The sequence below is a fragment of the Phaethon aethereus genome (genome assembly GCF_964289735.1).
Source record: "Phaethon aethereus genome assembly, chromosome: 5".
NCBI classification, from domain to species: domain Eukaryota; kingdom Metazoa; phylum Chordata; class Aves; order Phaethontiformes; family Phaethontidae; genus Phaethon; species Phaethon aethereus.
The window spans coordinates 18459461-18483038 of NC_138579.1; the positions used below are offsets into that span (position 1 = coordinate 18459461).

General features: G+C 40.4%; 1 protein-coding gene across 3 annotated transcripts in view; it reads right to left on the minus strand.

Annotated features, from left to right (window-relative positions):
• The window catches only part of UNC79 (unc-79 homolog, NALCN channel complex subunit), a gene marked incomplete at its 5' end in the record, with an annotated part of 114137 nt that extends 90915 nt beyond the window's left edge, over nucleotides 1-23222 (minus strand). For 2 of the 3 annotated variants that reach the window (XM_082000539.1, XM_082000538.1), the window contains 8 exons: nucleotides 30-94; nucleotides 1653-1782; nucleotides 2400-2455; nucleotides 3765-3857; nucleotides 6780-6950; nucleotides 10380-10684; nucleotides 17556-17676; nucleotides 23201-23222. In XM_082000539.1, coding sequence (XP_081856665.1) covers nucleotides 30-94; nucleotides 1653-1782; nucleotides 2400-2455; nucleotides 3765-3857; nucleotides 6780-6950; nucleotides 10380-10684; nucleotides 17556-17676; nucleotides 23201-23222 — 963 coding nt within the window. Of the gene's footprint in view, nucleotides 1-29; nucleotides 95-1652; nucleotides 1783-2399; nucleotides 2456-3764; nucleotides 3858-6779; nucleotides 6951-10379; nucleotides 10685-17555; nucleotides 17677-23200 lie in introns of those variants that run through there. The other variant, XM_082000540.1, reaches the window with a different exon arrangement.
• Between the last annotated feature and the right edge of the window lie 356 nt (nucleotides 23223-23578).

Below are 23578 nucleotides of genomic sequence, written 5' to 3' on the forward strand. Positions count from 1 at the left end.
GGGTTTGACCCCTGAATAAATAGCAGTACCTTCACAGCTGGTTTGTTAATCGCATTATGGCATTCAATGTGCTGGCAATGAATAGGATTCCAGGCTGCAAATCCAAAACACAGCTGATTAATAAATTGAGGAAAAATATATTTATATTCCTCGTGTCTAGTGGTATCAATTGAGAACACAATCCTCTTGTACTAAGTACTATACAAATATGAGAGAAGACCTAGCCATTCCTCAGAAAGCCTAATAACTACAATAAACAACCTAGAATATATATGCCTACTGACTTGTTTGGGATATAATTATGAAATGAACCATGAACTCAGCAAAGAAATGGAAAAAGTAAGATGCAGACATCCCTGTTGTAGACCCTTCCTGATCTCACCAACACGTTGAATTAATTAATTATCCTTTCACTCCAGGAACAGGGATGGTAGAAATAGCTGAGTAAATTCAGTAACATTCCCAGGCAAAACAAAAACACAGCTATGATACAGGAAAAATAGTCCAGCCACAGAAGGAGCCTTAGCTTTGGAATGACAAGAAGTAAACAACAAAGGTATGTTCAAGTGGCATCACCTGGATGCTATATGGAACGCCCCCAGGTCAAAATGCTGTGCAACTGCAGATAATATTCACCCCATTCTGGGATACATTAACAGAAAATTCATATATAGGAAAATTATTCCAGTCTACACAGTGCTAGAAAGAGTTCAGATGGAATATCATGCTTAGTTCACAGACCTGCTTCCATGAAAGAAGTGATGTAGAGCCGTACAAGAAGAATGATTTTTTTAAAAAGTCAAGAAAATCTACCAACCCTTCAAGGAAAGGCTTTAGAACAGATCAGACAAACACATATCAGGAACATTCAGGATGTACTTGAATTGGTATATGGGGCCTTCCAAGGACTCTTCCAATCCTTCATTTTTAGTTTTTAAAATGTTGCATTCTGGTCCAGAAATTTTAAAAGTGACCAAAACTTCCCCCACGTGACAGTGATTATTTGAAACAGGTTGAGACAGGGAAGCAGGAAAAGCAAGTCATGAATTGCTGCTGGACAGTCCCCACCATAGATACACAATCCTCTCAGTATCACTGGAGAGCCTGGTGGACAGAGGGCTTTGTACCATCTGCCTACTCAGCTCCAGCTGCATTGCTGACTTTGTCTCTCATTTTCACCCTACAGTCAACCTTGAGAACTTATCCATTATACTGACTGCATCTGACATCACCTGACTTTTTTTGACAATAACAGCCAGATAAGGAGCCTTAGCAACAGCAGCAGTGATAGCAGCTGGCACAACAAAAGCAACCAAAGCAATAATTGAAAGGAACATAAGCCAGAACCCTTGCAAGGCCAAGAGGACAGTTTCACAGACCATTTGAAACACTGTATTTATTTCTTCTCCCATTCTGGTTTAGTTAGTATCAGGAATAACACAATATATTACTAGCTATTAACACAGTTTTTACTTTTCATAACATCTTTTGAAAATACAGAGAAACAGATACTGTATATACACATGAAAGTACCAACTTATTGAACAAAAGATTTCAAAATACATCATAGAACTGTAAACATGTGACATTAACACACTTCTTATCTTTTCCCTTATATTTATTTTGGCCTACACACACACAGCTGCACTGACCTGTGTACTGCAGTCCTCTGTACTCACTGATTGCCCCAGGGGGTTTTAAATTGGGCCAATAGTGAAATAGCATTTGTACCGCTGGAGGTTTAACTTGAGATGGTCCATAGGCTATCACATACAGCAAATCCTATGGAAAGACACATAGAAAATGTTTATTTTGCAAGGTAACAAAACAAAATTCAATATACATTACTTGTGTTCAAAGATACCTGCACACACAAAATATATACTTTTCATGCCCCACCAAACATCCTTTCTATGCTCTTACAAGTAGGTTAGATGACTAGCTTCAATAACATGTTCACAACTGGTGGATTGGAGCATCCACCTGTTATATCAACATATAGCAAATGAAGCCCCTGTTTAGCCATGGAGCAAAGGGGTGTGATACAGATAAATAACTGGATCCAGATTAGATTCAGGCTAAGACAATACTCACAAATAGTCCTCATAAAAGTGCAGTCCCACATGAACCGAGAAGATTGGTCATTATTAAGTTTTCTGATAATTGGAGCCACAACCACATAGTATTTAGGAAACGGAGCTCTGTTCTACAAAACATGGAGCTGCTTCTGTAAACTAAAAATCAGAGGGAACTTCTTCTCCATAATCCAGAAGGAGGAGTGGATATAAAGATTGTTTCTAACTTCTTGGCACACAGTCAGTTCAATTTTCAAGCCATGTGGTTTTCATTACTATCTAAATACAGTCATTTCCACAAAGTATATATGACCATAAACTTACTTTCCATACTTCTTGCTTATATTTCATGAGGCATTCCAATAATTGGCAGTGATACACTGAGAGAGAAAAGACAGTATAGACATAATACTGAAATGGAAACTCAGGTTACAGAAGTGACATAATTATCTGATTGGCTTTGCTTTGTCTGTCCAAAACTCTATACCTCACTTAATTACTTTTTATTTTAAAGGGTTTGCTGAAGAATCATTGTCCTGAGAGTCACAAAAGATTAGAAATTAAATATTAGTAACTTCTTTCTGTCAAGGAATGCAGTAAGATAATGAGTATTATGAGTGTACAGCTTTTTGCACAGCAATGAAGATCTTTTTCAAACACATCTAGTTTAAGAATACCTGCTAATTCACTTAAACTTTGTCCTTCTGGCACAGTGTAAAGCTGTAAACAGGTATCTTGTCATTCATCTTAAGGCAGTAATGGGAGTCACATGTAACAATACATTATTCCCATGTATACCAAAGGCTATAGGAGCCACTCTGCAGCAAACAAACATGAGAGCCAAATGAACTACTTTACATGTTTTACTTCCCAAAAACCTCGGCACAACATTTTTCTCAGACGGCTGGAACAAGGAATTCACAAAAAAAAACAGAACAGTTCATGAAAAAAACTAACTTGTGCGAGTAGCTTTTAAAAATGGTGTGCTGCTTTTATTTACCGCTGTGAACTATGTCAGCATGATGTGACACATCCCACCCACATACTGCAGTGTGGGGTTCCTCCCCACACACACCATCTACCCATCTACATAAAATGGGAGATGGTTGACTTGTGCAATGTAACAACTCCCTCAGCTTAAATTTTGTTTCTACTCAGTTATGTGATCCCACTGATTTCACTGGGACTGTGCCACAGTGAGAGAGACTGGCCTTGTGATTAGATACTTGTAATTACATTTAAATTTGTTACAGTTCTGTTGAGCCTGCAGCCAACATTACCTGTCTTCTTCAAAAAATAGTATCAGTTGTGAACTTGGTGGGATATGAATCATAGTATAAGACAAACCGTGACTATGCATTTCTATAGCCAAAGTTAGTGATTTCTCTCCAACACTGATGTTATATATCAACACTATTTTCTGATGTCAAGCAAGAGTAGATCAGAGTCTCCAGTCCTGGGCCAAATCCTGTTTCTTTATCACAATGAGATCTCTTCTCTACATAATGATTACCTCAAGCATGATGCTCAGAAATTCCAGCTTTGACTAAAATAACTTATTTTTCATCCTATGTTGGATGATGAGACAGATTTTTCCCATCATCTGAACTTTTCTGATTGTATTTGACACAGTACTTTATGACTCTTAGTTTTAGAGAGAATGATACCATGTTGCATGTTTACACATACCTGGATTTGATGTGTACTGCATTGCAATCATTAGCATTGATGATGCAGACAGATTGACATGTGCTGGAACACCTTCTCTTTTTGAGGATCCCACTTGAAAGAAAGGAAGGAAGAAAAAGAAAACATTTTCTATGGGATAACAAGGAAAATTAGATGAGAATAGCATGTAACTGATTCTAACTGATGCAAATAAAATTTCTAAGGTACCATTTCCAACAAAAAAAACCACTAAAAAACTAGAAACATTCTGTATTGGAGGGGATTAAACCCCTTTTATGCTGGAAGAGAAAAATGACTAAGAATATGGTATTGCTTCACAGAGCGCACACCTGGTTTTCCAGATCAGCAAGATTTCATTCTGAGAGCTACGTTAACCAAAGACAGTGATCTTCTCAGGCACTCTCCTTCAGAACCCACAGACTGGTCAAAACAATGTCACTTGTATAGTGAAGTGCACCTAGGGCTTGGATTGTAGGAAGGGTAAGGAGGAAGTGGAAGGTAAAGAAACAAGAAAAAAAAAAATCAAAGCCTGCCACTGAGGTATACTGATGAAGGGTTGGGGCTGGTGGTAGCCACTGGCTGTTGGCGTATGGCACAGATTACTTCTCAGGAGGCACATGGTATGAGTTGAAGTGATAGCTACACACCAGAAAAATGAGTCCCCTTTGTGGCAAGTGTGCTAAGATAATGATAAACACTAGCGCTGAAGCGTAGCTAAGCTGTTGTAACTTTGACTTCACACATGAAGTGGCTAGAGTTCCTTCTGGTCTCCTACGAAGTGGTTACTATTAAATGGTCTACTTGGAAAAACCCTGCAGAGTGTAGGTGTTTATTTGCTGAACTATAACATGGCAATATGGCTTTAAAGGCAACCTCCTACACAGAGATGTGGCATGTATCTTCCCCATTCTCACTCACAGCACTTTCCCAAGCCTGGCTGCCAGGACCCAAACACCAAGCATTTGGGATAGAAGCACAAAACTGTAGCTACCAGTTCAGCGAGATGCTTTCATCCCTCCCATCTGGCTCTCCCAGCTGCTTACACAATCTCTTGCATCCTCCCTTTTGGTTTGATTCAAATCTGAACTCTAGGGGAAAGAAAGGTTCTGCACTCACCTTGTAAAGGGGCAGATCATTCCCAGTGGGGAAAGACTAGGATACTAATTAAAAGAGCACTCGACTAGAAAAGAAGGAGGGAAGGGAAAATGGAGACTTCTGATACTTCTCCACATGACCCAACGTTACTATGGCTCTCTTCACTGCACTTCATTCGTTCTTTTTTGAATCTCACCCACACACATAGCAGCCCCCAAGTTATTACAGCAAGGTCTATTTGTATGGATTTAAATTGTGAAATACTCAGCAGCTCTCACCTGGCAATTAAAATGTGGCCATCAGCAGAAAAGTAGGACACAGTACTAGAAGCCACATTTAAAGAACAGGAGACTGGTTTCATACAGAGATTTAACCAAAGCTGCATGAGGAAAAAGGCAGCATGAGAAAGGCTGCTCCCATGCTCTACATAGATGCAATCTCTGCCAAGGGCAGTTGGAGAATACTGTCTATTTACGTAAACCAAGGATTTGGCTCAATCAGTTGTTTTGGAGAACAGTTTTACAGATTTGAAGACAGACAGGAAAGGATAGGTCACCTACATCAGCTGTTCTTTAACAGGTAACAGTAATGGAAGAAAGACAAGTTTAATGGACATTCTGTTCTTAACCCAAAGAGGACCTATTGCACATATGTATGAAATATATCCCTAGTAATTTTCATTTGCATACTGCTATCAGACCTGTCAAAGGTAACAGAGAAAATATCATTGCAGTGTCTTAGAAGGGACAATTTTACATGGGGAAACTGAGGTACACAACAGTTAAGGGATTTCTCCAAGATCACCGACTGGTAGAGCTGGAAAACGTAGGTGATAAATTTCCATAAAATCTTAATCTCAGAACACTGGACCATGCTTCTTTCCATAATCTAACAGCATCTTCTATACGCTTAAATGATATCAATGTTGATCTCTGTACAAAGTTGTTCATGTTTTTCCATAAAAGTCTGGAATACAGATAAGGAGATATTCTCACAGAATCAGGGGATGGTTGATGTTAGAAGGGACCTCTGGAAGTTGCCTCGTCCAACCCCCCCTGCTCAAATAAAGGCCAACTACAGCAGGTACTCAGGACCTTGTCCAGTTGTGTTTTGAGCATCTACTAGGATGGAGAATCTGCAACCTCTCTGGCAAACTGTTCCAGTGTTTGATCACCCACACAGTAAAAGGCTTGTTAAAATTAACTTTTAATATTGATCCTAATGCTTCTATCTGCAGAACATGGCTAAATTTCTCACTACTACTGAAATCCCATCAAACTTTTTATCAGGTACATAGACAAGTTTTCAGAACACACCTCAGGATTCACATTCTGAAGGGATCATGAAATTATGTAATCATGTGACACCCTTGGGGGAAAAGAAAAAAGAAAGAGGAAAAAAAAGGCAAGCACTGTCAGATTCAATCTTAACATGTATGGATAGGACTATTACAGGCACAGCTATTTAGTACAGAACTTGAAGAGAAAATATCGAGAAGAGAGGAGGGAGAAAAATCAGAAATTCTTCACATCATTACATTGAGAAGAGTCATTCTCGTACATCCAGATTTAGTCCAGATGCAAAAGTTATACATGCTGCTATTGCATCTATCCTTTCAGGTGCAGTTTGTCCATTGATTCTGTATTCAAAACTCCCACTGAGGCTAAGAAGCTAAACTTCACCCTTTAACTGAAGGAAGAATTCACACAGTAACAAAGCATAATAAAAAAATAAAAATTATAGAATTATTTCCCTTTGAAAAGCGGTCACATGGAATTATTTTACATATATACACATGCAGTAGATTGATGTTCCATTACAATTCTATGACAGATCAAACTAACTCCTACAGTCTGATACTATTATAGCAGTGCATCATGTTTTCTGAGACATAACAAAACTAGAATGAGTTCTACTTACATATAGCCATAGGCAGAAAAGATGTGCTGAGATACTCTATAATATCCTTGTGCAGAAATGGCGGAAAGGTAGCTAGTGTTGAAATCATTGTGTAGGGTAAAGTACTCAAAATATCATCATTGAGAAAAGGAAGTAAGCATGTAGTAGTGTAAAAAATTGATTGCCCAAGATCTGTTGAATAAAATGAAATAAATACAGAATCATTACAATAGAAAAATAATTACGGCTATGTAATTTTTAGTTTACAAAACTATTTTTTAAAATTACATTTGAATTCAAGTTTTCCCCTCAAAGTAATTTGGGAAGTTAATCACTATAGACAAGAGACTTCATCCATCATTTTTAAGCCTCTCCTAAAATAGAGGGAAACAGCTGCACTACAGTACTCAGAAGAGTTTGGAGGGAATATGAATAGTACAGCCAGTAAAATAATTGATTAAAATCAACATTGATTTTAATCATACAGTGATTAACATACAGTGGCCTGCATTTAAGCAGAGATGTTATTAGGATCAGAATTTGATACGCACTTTGGTATTGAAAGGCCTGGTTTTGCAAAAAGCATTCTAGTCTTTTATCAGCCATAGAAAAGTAAGATTTTTATCTTAATTACCCTCAAGAGAGCTGCAAAGTACCCCCCACACAGAGACTACAGGAAGCGTCACTGTATTTTTCAAACAACATGTGATTAAACTATGGATCTTGTTTTCCTGGGAAGCCAATTGAGGCCAAAAATGGCCAAGGCTTAAAAGGAAAGGAATATTTATAAAGAATTTCCACACTCACTCTAATTAATTATACTGCAACTCTTTGGAAGGGATACTTAAGGAATGTGCAACATTTCAAGGGAAGTGATAGGCTACTGTGTATCTGGGCTCTGTGGCATCTTTATACCCTCTTCCAAATGAGGAATTGAGGTGGGGCCAATAACCTTCTGAGAAAGGTTACAGCAGTCAATGAACCCCAAGTCTGAACCTGCAGGATGATCCCAATACATCATAAGGCCTTTCCCCTGCTTGAGAGGGATTCCTTTTGTTACTCACTCCATAATCTTAAGTATGTTACACAGGCCTTCAGTCTCATCTGTACAACCAGGATGATTTAAACTGCATTGATCATCTGCTCAGAGTTCTGTAGCTGTAGACATCATGAGTCATAGTTAGAATTAAAATTAGCACTCCATTTCAGTGGCCCTGGCAAGTCTTCTATGCAAGAGCCTAACCAGACCCTTAATGCTAGAAAGTGTTTCTCTCTTTCAATACATGTTTACCAGCTAAACACTGCGAGTTTTGTATAATCGGATTGGACCAAAGCTCAGGACCACCTAGCACACCAGTTGTACTTACCCAAACAACATTGACTGTTCTGATTTAAAAAAATATATTTCTTTTAGTCAAATGCTAAGCTGAGGGAGAAATAAATAACAAGTTGTATTGCAAAATTTAATTCTCCATACACAGAACCATAGAAAACAGCAATTGACCTCCCCTTGCCCCAACCACGAGGCAACCAAATTATTCCTGGCAGATATTTATCTAAACTGTTCTTAAACTGCAGAACAGTTCACTCCTTCTCCTGGCAATCTATCCCAGTGTTTAACCATCTTTATCATAAAAAGGTCTTTTTTTTTTTTTTTTTTATTTCCATTGTTGCAGTTTAAGCCTGTAACTTCTTATCCTGATCAACTGTAACCACAAATAATTTGGTTTAGTTTATTTCTCCTCACAGCAACCTTTACATATTTGTGTATGATAATCATGCCTCCCTTCCATTTTTCTTTAAGTTAGACAAAGTTCTTTCTGTTTTTCCTCACTGTTCACACTTTCTAGACCTCAAATCATTCTTGGTTTTTTTTTCCTGGACTCCTCCCAAATGGTCCATGTCTTTCTTGAAGCCAGATGGACAAATCTGAAAATTTTATGCCAGCTGAAGCCTTGCTAGGGCTGTTAGAATGATAAACAAAATGCTTTGGGTGTCTCATACACAAAACACCCATTCACATATTGCTAGAATAATATTAATATATTAGTGGCATATGGTCTACCTCTGATCTACTGTAACACCCAGATCCCTGCAGTACAGCTTTCAAGCTAGTATTTCCCCCATTTCATTTCTGCCTTTGATGTCTCCTCATAGTATTTTACATTTCTCCATTGAAGATGTTTCAAACAGAATGCAATTTGCCAAGATTGTTTTGAATCAGATATCTTTCATACAAAGGACACACTATTCACCATCTTGATTCACCCCTGCAAATCAAAATGCTCTCTCATTTCTATCAGCCAAGTGAAAAAATTAAAATATTTAATAACACTAGACACAGCACAGACTCCTGTAAGAGAGTTTCCCACTTGGTGTACCCTTCCAGCTGACAAGAGCCACTGGTAATTACTCCTGGAGTGTTCTCCTCACCCAAGTGGGGACCATATGTCCCAGATTGCCTACTAGGATGTCAAGTGACACAGCAACAAAAAGTCTAACTTAAGGACTGGAAAACCCCACCAGGAGAGCCATTGTGCTGCCATAAAGGGAAATCATGTTTCTTCAATGTTATTTGTTCTTTACAAGTCTCCATTGGTTGTTAATTATCACCATGTTATCCATTTAGAAAAAGATTGTTCTGATAATTAACCCCACCATTTCTAGAAATTAGAGTTAAGATGACAAGTCTGTAATTTACTAGGAGCCTGCCTCTTGCAAGATCATACCATTTCCTAGTGCAGTAGTGTGATTCAAAACATGCTCCTTCAAAAAGGAATTCAGCATTTAACAGAAACAACTCTACTCCTACAGAATTTCAGCAGTGTATCAGATTGACAACAATCTTCCTATACCCTATGTAAGTAATACAACCCAATACCATGGTGAAAATTAATATTTGGCTTATGTAACATAGGGGGTCCTGAATCCCAGTATGGAAAGCCACACACAAACAAGCCAGACATATGCACAACTTGAGGGAAAACAATATAAATACAACACAGTCACAAAAAAAAAAAAATCTTGAGATTAACTAATTCAAAACATAAGAAAATACAGCTTTTCTGGAAGTCATACAGAGATATTGCTATCTTTTTACCCACGAATATTTTAAAGCCATCTCAAATCATTATTACCATGGTTTTTCCTCAATTAAATGTATACTATTTTCTATTTAGAGATGGACCTTCACCAAAACACTCAATCTGCATATTCATTATAGGCCAGATATACATTTGCAAGCAATTTGTGCCTTTTTAAGAAAGCCACCCCAAAAAGACCAATCTGAAGACAACCCAGCAGATTCAAATTCAAAATCCAAATTTTTTTAGACCCATCTATATTATTTTTATTACATACCATTGAACTTTAGTTGGATACCACCAGCATGTCACTAAAAATCAGACAACCTCAGAATTCAAACCCAAATCCACAGTTATGAAAAAAACATCTTTTATTTAAGAAAGTCAAACCAAACACTTGGATATAAATGCATCCCAGGAGATTTGAATTCCAGATCCAGGTCAGTTTAGGCCCATCTCTTCTACTGCACTTATGCATCATTCATGGATTCACAGCACTGAAGTTAAGCGTACTGGAAGGGTTCAAGGGCCTGCTTACCATGTTGACCATGTTGTAGCAAGGGAACTAGATCCAGCAGTGTCACCAGTGTCACGTAAAGTCCTTGATAGTCCAAAGATGGGTAGTCTGATAACTGAGCATCACGACTTTGCTGGCCACGTTCTGATGGAGCATCTCGCAGGACGCTGTAAAGGAGGGAGCGAGTAACAGTAGGGTTGATGGAACTGACCTGTGGTCTTAGAGATGGGGTGAGTGGGAATGGCACAGGAAAAAGACACATGGTCATGGGCACTGTCAAATTGGAGGCATCTTGATTCTCCTTCTTCCCTGTGCGGGACAAAATGCTGTTGGGGGGACAAAGAAAAAAAAGAGACAACAAAGACACAAAGAACAGCACATTACATTGAAATGACACTATAAAACAAATAATAAAACACCAGATACATCCCACATAAGATGCAATCACTACTGAAACCACTGTCTCTACAAATCTAGCAACCATTCACTTTCATGTTTCAAAATAAGATAATTAAAAATTGACATCCAGGAAAATTTCATTGCATCTCATGTGTTATCTGGTTCATAAGGAGCAAAAATATAAAAATGCATGTTTCAGTGCCCTACCCATGTTTCACAGTTAAGAAAAATTCTGAGAATTAGAAGTGTTTGCTATGGAAAAATAGCTATGTCAAAATAGGCTGGTATTTTGCTCTGAGATTGAGGATTTCGAGATTCCCCCCCTTCCCCCTGCCCATAATCTTTTAAACCAACTGACTGAAAACATGCAAAATATAGGTGTGGCACTTGCAGAAACATGTTTTAGCAAAGAATAAACATGTGTGTTTGTTAAGATAGTCTTAAAAATCACATGTTTATTGCATTAAAATAATGTCTGTATGTATTTTATGATACTGTTTCATGACCACTCAGTATCATTTGAGATAATGAAGTTTAAACAGGCATATGGATTTAGAAATAATATAATATTTCTAAAAGTTAACTAAACTACGTTTGGAAAAGTTATAAAATAATATATAGTAGATGATCTTTAGCATATGTTTGTGAGCTAATGATAATGGTTGTTTATGTGTGTTTTTAATTTTGCCCATGTTTAGGGAGGAAACATCTTACTTTATGAATACAAACACTCCTTGGGTAAATATTTAGCTTCAAAAATCTAAGGGCTAAGCAAGCAAAACCAATCATGTAACTGCAGATCAGACAGTATGTTACCATACATTCCTGCTGTTACTTACGTTATTATTCAACAAAACTCACTATAAACTAAAGGAGAGATAATTTCAAAAAATAAAAAAGATTTAGTGGGAATCAAAATAGAGGCTATATGTCAACCAACTTATGTTGTTTTAAGAATGTTGTAAACATGGTTTTAAACATGTTAATCTAACTTATTAAAAAAATAGAAACCGCTGTTTTAAATAGAAATAAATTGTCACTTAAGCAGTGTTATATTTTAGTTATCACGCAACTATAGGGTTAGTTCATAATCTCATATGTGCCTATAAAGTATAATATAACTTTTAAATATATTAAACCACACAAAATGCCTTTTTTTTTTTTAAAGCATGTTTTGCACCTCTCAGTGGTTGGGATTTCCAAAAGTAGTTGCTGTTGGTTTAACTCTATTCCCAAAGTCAGTATTAAAACTTATACAAGACAAGCCAGTGGCATTAAAATCCCACTGACTAATGCAGAGCAGAATTATGTCAAGAGGGAGCACTTCTGGAAACCTCTGTCCTCTTAAACAGTGCAGAAATCCCGATCGTATAATCACCTTAGCACAGATATATCTTACCTCATAAGTCAGTTCAACAATTTACGCAAGTAAGCTAAACTCTTGCTAAGGTGCTTATAAGAGAAGGTGTCATTCATTTGCCATATATATAAAATACTCTTACAAGTACAGTTCTATGCCAAGTGTCTACTATCACATCACATTGCAGTCAGAGATGACAGACAGTCTGTTTCAAGAAACTACATACTTTTTGGTTTTTTACTTTTTTGTTGCGCCTTACATATTTGGCAGATTATTTTGGTTTCTGTTACCCAATGTCCAGTACAAAAAACATGGTGACTGTCATGACAGTGTTTATGAAATCGTATCAGAAAATCACCTAAGATCTAGTATGACTTTAAAAACAAATTATCAGAGTGCTGATTCCTTTTAATTTGCTTGATGTTCATTTGCCATACTTTGCAGCTCATGCTTAGAGATATGAAGGTACTAAATTATATTCCTTCCCTGTCTACCAACAGATGATACCAATTACCCATCTCTTCACTTGCCAACACATCACTTCAAGCACACTTTCCAGAAAGATTTCCAGAAAGGATATTACTGTATTAATTAATCCTTGCTTTGGAAAGTGTAAGGCAGTGATGAAGAGCTTACACTATAGGCTTCCTTTTCTTTTAACAAAGGCCTATAGCCCATCTATAGATTAGAGGCCAAAGTACACAATCTTGTATCTTGATCAGAGCATCCTTCTGTTCCCTTCAGGAAAAGCAATGGGACCGTACCTAAATTCCAGCTGCAACCATACCACATTTAGGAAGGAAAAAAAAAAAAACCCCCCACAAAAACTTTCAGACCCAGGCTTTTGCCTGACCCATATGTTTTAAAAGCAATGAACAGACAAGTGCCCTAAGACCAAGATACAATGATCCCAGTTTGCTCCTGTTTCTGTTCAAACCAAGTACTGAGAACTTTGAGTGTCTGCATATCATAACTCCATACTGAACTTGGTCTGTGGCAAGTAACAAAGCTACCAGGGCTTGTTTCAAGATTTGTACGTCTTTGCGGCAAATCTATGCCAAAATTACTGCCTTCCAGGAAAGGTTTCCTAAAATGCCTACAAGAGAATTGCATCTCACCAAGGCAGCAAAATGAGTTTGACCCTTAATTAGCCACTGGGCATTTAACACTATTCCTTATGTAAAACATTTTACTTGGAAATACACATGGAGAATTTTCTCCAAGAAAATATGAAAGAATGAGCTGGTCTGCAAGATGTTTATTAAGTCTCAGATCATTCCTCAAATGAGGGAGAAAACACTGAAAATGAGCAGGGCATGAAACAAAGTCATGCTGTAATGTAAAGAAATGCTTTTGCCCAAAGAGAAAATTAAGGAAGAACTAAATGAATCAATGTACTATGCATTGTATGGTGATTTCATGTGATGTTTGTTCATAGAAAAAAGGAATTTAATTTTTTCAGCCATTCCACATCTGTTCCCCCCACCCCTGAGCTTGTGATTTTTTAAGGCTATGACCAGAGCAAAGGAGCAAATTAATTCCTTGTGCAATCCAACTATAGCTAGCAGAATGACACCAGACACGAATGTGATCCAAAACAGTGGGCATGCCCCACTGAAAAGAACACAGTCAACGTGTCCATAACATGGAAAGGGAAAAAGTATAATAAACTGTAAAAGCTACACCTGTAAACCCAATCATCATACAGAATTTCTCTGACTAACCACTATCCCTCCATTATTCCTTTGACTACATATGTTCGTCAAGAAATATTTATCCTAAAAAATTAATCTGCAAAGAGATTAAAGATCAAACTGGGAAATAATTTTTAAAAATATTCTAAAATAGTAGATGATCACAAGCAAACTGTTCTGAAGACCAGATCCAAAACCTCCAGAAATCAATAGGCATTTTTGCCACTGTTCGACCAGTATTCTCTTAGCAGCCCAAATGCATTGCATATGCTCTGTCTTAGGCTAGAAAGATTATTCTCCACCATGTACTTCTATCATTGATGTTAAACCTGGCACAATGGAGTCTCAGTGTAGGAGGCAGAAAGAAGACTCAGCATGCAAAATACTCAAAGAAATTTCTGAACACGCTCTTCCAGTCTGTTTAGTTTTAGGGTAAATCTTGCAGAGATCTGCACACAGTGGGTGGAAGTTTCCTTCTTTCCATCTGCCACACTAAATACAAGGTATGTTTTGTTTTGCTTTTATATCCAGCTTCTTTCTTAGTATCAGCAAGCGTATAAACCTACCCTGGTTCAACCATAGCACTCAAGTTTTGACCTATAGTTCAAATTCCACAGTTACAGGGATTTAGAATGTGGATTTGACCTTGCTGAGTATCAGAACTCAGTCCACTTAAATTTAGACCCAAGTTCTGGCTTCAGTTTCTGGTGCCCTTTTAGCTCTGAGGCTGATCAGATCCCAGATCATGAAAGACATCATTTGTGTAGAACTGCATATCAGATATGAGTATCACTTCCGCTCCATGAGGTTCAGCATTATCAACAAGAGGATTTTGGTTCAGTCCCACTCTGAACATGAAATAAAGAAATGGAGTTGCTCAGTTGTGCAATTGCTGCCCTGATTTCTCATCTGCTCTCATAGTTGGTAAGTAGGAAGCTTTTTCAGTAAGCCCAGAAACATCAGTGCTCATGGAGTGTGAAGAATTTGTCACACAGTACGTCAGCAATACCACTTAGAAAGATGAACACAACAAGATGGTATAAACACACTTTCTTTAAGGAGCAGACTCTAAATCCATTCTGTCCCAATGGACTTCTGCCCAGAAAGAAATGGATCTCATTATAAGCACTTGGTAATTACAGCTAAGAGATAAAACGTTCAGAATCAAGGCCAACTTTCTTGCTTTAATAGCTTAAAGGCCCACAGCATTTAAACAAGAGGCTGTTTTGTGTTATAGAACCTTACTTAAATGTGATTTAAGTGTGTGTGTTGTGCAAATAAACCATCAAAACAGCCTGATGTGGCAACAGAGACACATTTCAGAGGTATCTTCAGTGACTCTTTGAAGATTTTTTTTTTCCCACTGCTGCAATATAAAGAGACCAACTTTAATTTCTTAATATTTTAAAAATGCCCTACTGGTTGCCGTAAGTTTCTTCAACATTCTAAATGATGAGGAAAACAAATTTCACAGTGGTTAATTAATTCTACTCTTGAAATTTTCAAAACAGGTTTTTAAGTTTGCAGAGAACAGGTGTTCTACTGATAATGAGCATTCCTGTCTGTGTTATCACAGAATCACAGAATGGTAGGGGTTGGAAGGGACCTCTGAAGATCATCTGGTCCAACCCCCCCCAGCCAAGGCAGGATCACCTAGGGCAGGTTGCACAGGAACGCATCCAGTCCGGTTTTGAAGGTCTCCAGAGAAGGAGACTCCACAAACTCTCTGGGCAGCCTGTTCCAGTGCCCCGTCATCCTCACAGGAAAGAAGTTTTTCCTCATGTGGAGGCGGAACTTCCTCTGCTGCAGTTTATGCCCATTGCCCCTCGTCCTATCACTGGGCACTACTGAAAAGAGACTGGCTCCATCTACCTGACAGCAACCCTTCAGATATTTATAGACATTGATAAGGTCCCCTCTCAGCCTTCTCTTCTCCAGACTCAACAGCCCCAGGTCTCTCAGTCTTTCCTCATACAAGAGATGTTCCAGTCCCTTAATCATCCTTGTAGCCCTCTGCTGGACTTGCTCCAAAAGTTCCATGTCTTTCTTGAACTGGGGAGCCCAGAACTAGACACAATACTCCAGACAAGGCCTCACCAGAGCAGAGGCGGAGGACAACATCTCTCGACCTGCTGGTCACTCTCTTCTTAATGCACCCCAGGATACCATTGGCCCTCTTGGCCACCAGGGCACATTGCTGTCCCATGAATAACTTATTGTCTACCAGGACTCCAAGGTCCTTCTCCATGGAGCTGCTTTCCAGCAGGTCAACCCCTAACCTGTACTGGTGCATGGGGCTGTTCCTCCCCAAGTGCAGAACTCTACACTTGCTTGTCCTTGTTAAATTTCATCGGATTCCCCTCTGCCCAACTCTCCAGCCTGTCCAGATCCCACTGAATTGCAGCACAGCCTCCTGGTGTATCAGCCACTCCTCCCAGTTTTGTACCATCAGCAAAATTGCTGAGGGTACATTCCAACCCTTCATCTAGGTCACTGATGAAGACGTTGAACAAAACTGGACCCAGTACTGATCCCTGGGGAACACCACTAGCTACAGGCCTCCAACTGGACTCTGCGCCACTGATCACAACCCTTTGAGCTCTGTTGCTTAGCCAGCTCACAATCCAATTTCCTTCTTATTTCCTTCTTATAAAATATATAATATATATAACATATATTTCCTTCTTATAAAAAAGGTCAAGAATTTTGATACATCCCATGTGCTTCAACTGAACATTAGAATGAACTACTGTCATTCTTTCAAATTTAAATTCTTGCTTCTCAACTTGTATACATCATAGGGGTATGTATACAAATATATGAGTTAACTGTATTTTGTTATTTTTTCCTCACAAAGTAGGGTAAATATCTGTATTTGCAAACTAGCTTCTGACAGCAGGGACAATCTTTCCAGGTAAAAATCAGGAAGGCATATCTTTAACTGCATTTTCCCGGACGTGAAAACTAGTGCCAGCCAAAAATAGGGCTGGCATATTGAAAATTTCATATTGAAATATTTCATATTTCATATTGAAAATATGAATCTACGACGTAGCACTGTGGAATGTACGTCATTCCTAATTAAGTCTCACAATTTTTCACATCTTTTTATCAAGACAAGAGGTAGTATTTCCTATTCAAAATGTATTCTTTAATCATATGGCATTTAGTACTATATATTAATATTAAATATTGGACTAAATCAACACCCTGGGTCAGAACAATCCTGAGGTGTTGTTGCCATCCAAATCCAGATCTGTACACAAACTTTGTGTCTACTCATATTGTTATAAGGGACTGAACCAGAACCCAAATCTGACAGCCAGATGAACTATGGCACAGTAAGAACCTAGTTCTGTTTGGCTGGCTCATTGCTGTAGGATCCTGAGGCACCAGGACTGTCAATGAGGTCATGAGTATACACGTCTAAAACTCTATAGGTCACAAACTCCCTCCTTCACAAATTCAGCGTATTTGTGCATTCAGCTAAGTCTTCAGAGGGCCAAGCAAATGTGTAATCAACCAAGTTTATTTTAGAATCAGCCACTCAATAAGCAGCTCAACTGGGCAAATTGGGCAACAGCCACTGAACAGATTAATTCATACCATTCCTTTCTTAAATTGTGCTCTGACTCTTTTTGGCTGAGCATTGACCCATTAAATCTTGCAACCAATTCAAAGTCAATCAATACCCCCTACAATTCTTTAGCTCTTTTTTCTTCAAGAGCATTAGTTAAAACTTACCTCAATAACGTCTGAGAAAAGTATTTCAGAGTATTTGCAATGTCAGTTCCAGAGGGCACAGGGTAAATGTTGTGGAGAACCCGGTTGTGGTATTCCTGAAGGTAACGGATTTTGGAAGCAACTACATAAAAGACAAAAAACAAACAAAAACTTTCACTTAGTTTTTTTGCAGACTTTGACAGAATCACGTCTGTTCCTACCATTTCTGATTTTTTTTTTTATTTAAGAACTAAACCGTAAACACCAGAAAAGTCTCTACATTCCTTCTATTTTGACTGAATAAATTGAACACTCCAGTGCAAGAGTGACAACAGGAAGGCACGGAAGTGCATGCCTGCATCTGTATCAGACCAACTTAGAGCTTAGCAAATAAAAAAAAAAAAAAGCCACATCACACAACAACAACAACAAAACCCAAAAAACTTGCACTACTTTCATGTCTCCAAGGATCTCAAGATTCATTTATAATTGGATCACAGGAGGTTCATGTGAGACAGACAAATATTTCTACAGCCAAAGCTAAGACAGAAAGAACTTACATGATTTACTTTAGGCCATACATTTACCTTATGCAATGAACTGATGATATGAAAAGATCTGTGCTGCTTATTTAAGCATCTTAGGAAGTCTGATCAAGCAGGTGAGGGGATACCAAAGAGCAGTAGGAGCTCTACACCTTTACTGAAAACATCGTTTGTTTTAGAAATAATAGTGTGTTTATTTTCTAATAGAGATCCTTGTTCAGTATTGGAAAAAAGTGATTACCCACCATAGCTGCAATGCCTTACGTTGCCTATATGGCACAAGACAGTTTCATGCAGCGACACCTGAGTACACCCTCAACTCTTTTTGCTCCGCACAGACTAATCAACTCTGCTGAGAAACAGAGTGCATTGGCTATGGCAGAGAGCTGCACCAGCTCAACAGGGCTTCCAGCTCAGCAGTTGTTCACAGCATCACCATGTGCAGACACAGCCTCAGTGAAAGCAGAGCTGGCTGGGAACTCTTAGCCATGTTAAAAGTGCACCAAGACTGTGTAATAGGCAGTTAAAAGTGATGATGCTTCTGAATGACTTCAGCCCTTGAGCATATGGATTATGACAGAATTTCACTGCACCAAGATATACCTTGTTTCCCTACATGGCTCTGTTAGTGTGGAAGATAAATCGTGCTTGCTAAATGAGCAATTAGTGAATCTTTGTTTTATTCTCATGGTCAAATGGCATTTATTAAAGGATGAATACCATTAAGTCCTCCGCTGAACAGAAGGGCACTAACTTCCTGAGAGCCATCCCTATGCCTCTCACTGCTGCTATATCCAAACATCTCACAAGCATTCTGATTTTTTCGGTACCACTGACAAGTTAAATGAGAAGGGGTGACATTGTATCCACATTACAGAAAAAGACTGAAGGACAGACACCAAGAGCAAAGCGCCTGCAACTGCTGTTGGCAGCTCAGCTTGAGATACTGAGAACCATTTTGCCAGAATAGATAGCAGTATGTACTGGACTTTCACATCCAGTAAACAAAAAGCATCTGTGAATGCTCAATCACACAACAAATGAGCTTTGACAATTTCAAGTCAGTTATCCATAAAGGAACGCTCAAATCATCAAGCAAAGAATACTGGTAGCTTGAATGGCATGACAAGAAACTCAGTCTTCCAGCACTCAACTACCCTCATCATGATCATCCTTTCTCCCGTTTCCTGCTCTACTGACTGTACCCTCCCAATTTCTGCAGCAAGTGAAGCTTCCACAGACAACAGGCTCCCTTGTGACACTACCCTGCTTCATCACAGGGAAAAAGCCCATCATCTGCCTGAATAGTGCCGAGATCTATGGGAAAACAGCAAGTAAAAATGCAACTAGGCACATTGTCATAAGGCGTATGCAAAAGTAATAAAGTAAGGATGCATGAGCAAGTTTAATTGTATTTCCTCACTTTGAAGTGTTTTCCTTCACAAATGGATAATTAAAATCCATTACTACTTTTCTTCTCCACAAACAACCGAAAACAGAAGTTTTGTCACGTGGACTCGGATTGCCTCAATACAGCTAGGAGCAAGATCAGAGCCATTCAGGCCACCACACAGGCCCGTGGCACATGAACTGTGCTCTGCGGTAGGTTATCCCTGTCTCCGTGAAAGCAGCCATAACTAGCTTCCTACACACCCCCAAAAACACTGGGGTAGTAACATCTGGTTATGATGTGTTTCACACCAGGTGACAGAAGTTTATTTTAGCAGTCCAAGACCTGTTTTCCCCTACTCATCCCACACCTCATTCCTTCTGCCCACTAGCTCAGTTTCAGTCCCAGATTTGCAGGTCAGTTTACCAAATTATTTAGAGATAGACACTTTTTTTTTTTTTTTTTTACTGTCATGAAGACCCCTACAAAAACTGTATTAGATTAAGAGAGGAATTACTTCATAAATGTATTTTGTGATGCTACTTTCTCTTGTCAGGGGGAAGGAAAAAGGAAAAAAAAAAAAAAAAAACCACCACAACCAACCAAGAGTATGAAGCCAGGCCTATTTGCAAAGAAAACAGACCACATTTCACAGTGCCCAGCAAAGAACAATTCACAGCAAGATGCACAGTTTACTGTGGCTGCCATGGTTTGCTGTCAGATATCTGTAAGTGAATCGGATTAAGAAAATGCCAAAGATGATGTCAGAATTCAGGTCTAGACTGTCTGCCTCTCTACAGCTACTTACTTTCAATAAAGGCTACAGGATATCTAGAATCACTTTTTTTAAAATAAAGAAGGAAATCTATTTATTTCTATTAATCAGCATTGTCATGCAATTGTATCAGGCAAAATACCAGAACAAAAAACTCATTTATAAAGCCTGAATATTAACATTAGCTTTAGGCTAAAGGTTTTAACTTCACCTCTCATTTCTGTTTCCCAGAACACTGACAACTTCAGCACAGCCTCCCAGAACCTTCTGAAGGAAGGCCCCAGAACAAAAATTTGCCAGCTTTCAAGATACAAAAGTGTGTGAATGACCTAATTTTCCTGAGTTTCTGAGCACCCAGAGATAAACTTTAAAAAGTGATGTCACTCTATGGACATACTTAGCCATTGTCATAGGGTCATCACATAAAACAAATTTTTAAAAGAAAAAAAAAAGTTATGCCACAGTGCTTTGCTGGGTATCTCTCTAGAATCTACATAGACCTAACTAAACTCCCTAGCCTCCTTGTAAGCATTGACTGAATCAAGAGGGAAACCATTAGGAGTCTTTAAAGATGGTCTTGGTTGCTCCACTGTCCTGGAGAAGAACAGAGTAGGCATCAGGCATTCCCAGGACATTACTTACCACAACTAAACACTAGTTACTGCTATTTAAGGTGAAAAAGAACTAATTGTCTTTGAATACAATAGAACACCTGAGGCATGTTGTGATGAATTAAATAATGAAAGTCACTGTCAATACCACTGGTATGAGATACAAAGATGCATGTGGTCACAAAAAAGGGAGGCTTCTCAAGACGCTTTCCCCAATTGCCACCATTTTACCTGTTGTTCATAAATCCTGCCAAAGAGCTGTGGGGTGGCCACAGATTCATGTCTAGACCACCACCTCTTCTGTTCTGATCAGTCTGTTTCCTCATTTGTAGTTTTGCTGCTGTTCTTGGTAAATTGAGTTTCATTATGGCTTGAGACTTGACTCCTTCCAGAGACATTCTGGTTCTTGCCTGTCAGTCAATGAGAGCAGAAGCAACAACAGCAACAGCTGGGGTTTGAAGGTTTGCCTGATAGTGATGTATGTACATCAGTATAATCCTTGTCGGAATCCACCACCATTTGTCAAAAATTGCAGGTGAGGGAATCTTGAAGTTATGTGGAGACAAAGATATTTGGTAATGCCATAAGACCTAGTCAGGGGAGCAGCCTTGATAAACAAAATACATTCAGTAGGTTAGAAGGCACAGGATATGTCCATCAACCAAATACTCTACCTGGAGCATCATGAAAAAGAACATTAGCAGGCAGAAAGGTCTAAAACCTGGACCCCAAGTAAATCTTAAAACAGACAGCAATAGGGACACATCAGGGCAAGATGCAGTGTCTTCAACAATACACGGGGATGAAAAGAAAAAACAGCCAAGGAGAAAATATGAGAGAGAAGCTCAAACAGAGCAGACCAAAAGCATCAAGAATGGAGGAACAGAGAAGGCAGAAGAGAAAAGAAAGAAAATGCCAAAGGCAGTGTTGGGACAAAAGGCAGCAAAAATTCTTCCACAAGCCAGTGTGAAAGAAGCATAATTAATGTATACGTATCACAAGAAAGAAGAAACATTTACAGAACTCAGGTGAGGGCATGGGAAAGGCAGAAAGAACAGAACAGCACAGATCCAAACACTGCACACTTCAGGTTTATTACATGGTCAGAACATTGTGTCTCTGTGAGGCCAGAAGTGCATCCCTACAGCAATAAATTAGCATCCACATAATGTTTTAATAGCAACATCATCCATCACTATAAATAAGCAGTAAAGCCTAGAGGAAAAAAAAAATACAAGTATTCTCTTCCTTAGATCAGTTCAGCACAGTCATAAACAAATACAAGGCTCCTTCCCAGTCACCTGGAGGAAGGAGAAAGTCTCTGCATGTGAAGTGTCAGATCACATCATGTCATCATGACAAACATCAACCCAACCTATTGGTCATAGACTGCCTGGCTCACAACCACGACACTGTATCAGGAAAGAAAGTAGCTTTGATAAGGGCAACAGGCTCACCTACCCCAGTATTTTTCTTTAAGCCTCCCACTAGGGCTCTTGCAGATGCACCAGTTGTTATCAGCAGTAACAACAGTGGGGAACACCGGCATGGCCCAGCTGCTGACGTCCCCACCACCATGTCATCTGATCTTGCTCCGATCAGATCGAGGCAACATGGTGGTTAAAATGTCCGTGGCTGCGAGGAGGTACGCTAGGCCCCAGGCAGGGGGATGTGAGCACCCGGGGGGCTCCTGCTGGGAGACTCTGGGGGCTGTGGCAGGCAGCGTATAGGCAAGACAGTAACACCCTGCCTCAAAAGGTGCGCAGCACGGGCAAGAACGACAGCACACCTCCCTTCTCAATCTCACAGCAAGACCACCTTCAAGATGGCAACACACGGGTCACCTCTGGTCTCTCCACCCCTCAGGTGGGTACCTCCTTTGGGACAGGGCACAGCACCGCCACACGAGGCAGGCTGGACCCTGCCCCCCGTGGCGCCGAGGGCCAAGCCGGCGGTCTCAATCTTAACTCTCATCCCCTGGTTGGTCCCCCATTTCTTCCCCCCAGGTCCCACGCCGCCTTTGCACACACAGGCCGCCTCCCCAGAAGGGCCACCCCGCCAGCGAGGCGCGGGCCGGGAGGCGAGACGCTCCGAGGGCCACTGGCGCCACCAAGCATTAGGCGGCGGCCAAGACGGAAAGAGCCAGAACGCGGGCAGCCCCCCCGCCCCTCGCACTAGGTGCTCCGCGGACGCCACATAAGGCGGGAGGAGGCCGGGCGGCGCTGCCTCGCCGGGGCGACTGACAGCCGGCAGCAAGGCAGCGCCATCGGCGGGAAGGCGCCCCCGACCGCCCCCCGCTCCCCTCGGGCAGGCCCCGGCCCGCCGCCGCCTGGCCCGCCACTCACACTGCTCCGCCTTGGTGGACATGCTGCCGCCCCGCGCTGGCCCTCAGCCGCCGAGGAGCGCCTGCCCGCGGACCGCGGTGAAGGCGGCGGCCGCGACCGCTTCGCCCCAGCGCCGCTGCCGCTGCCGCAGGGCTGCGGGCCGGGCCGGGGCGGGGCTGGGCGGGAGCGGACTCTTAAAGGGGAAGCGCGCCTGGCGGCGGCGGCCGGGCTGACTGCGGCGCGGCACGGGCGCGGCCTCGCGAGGGATGAAGCGGGGGGAGGCCAGCGACCCCGGGGCAGCCCTGAAGCACCCGCCCCAGGCGGGGACGTTGTCCCGCCGAAGCACCGAGCTTGCCGCAAGCGCTGGGCCGGCAGACCTTGTCGAGCCCTCTGGGGCTC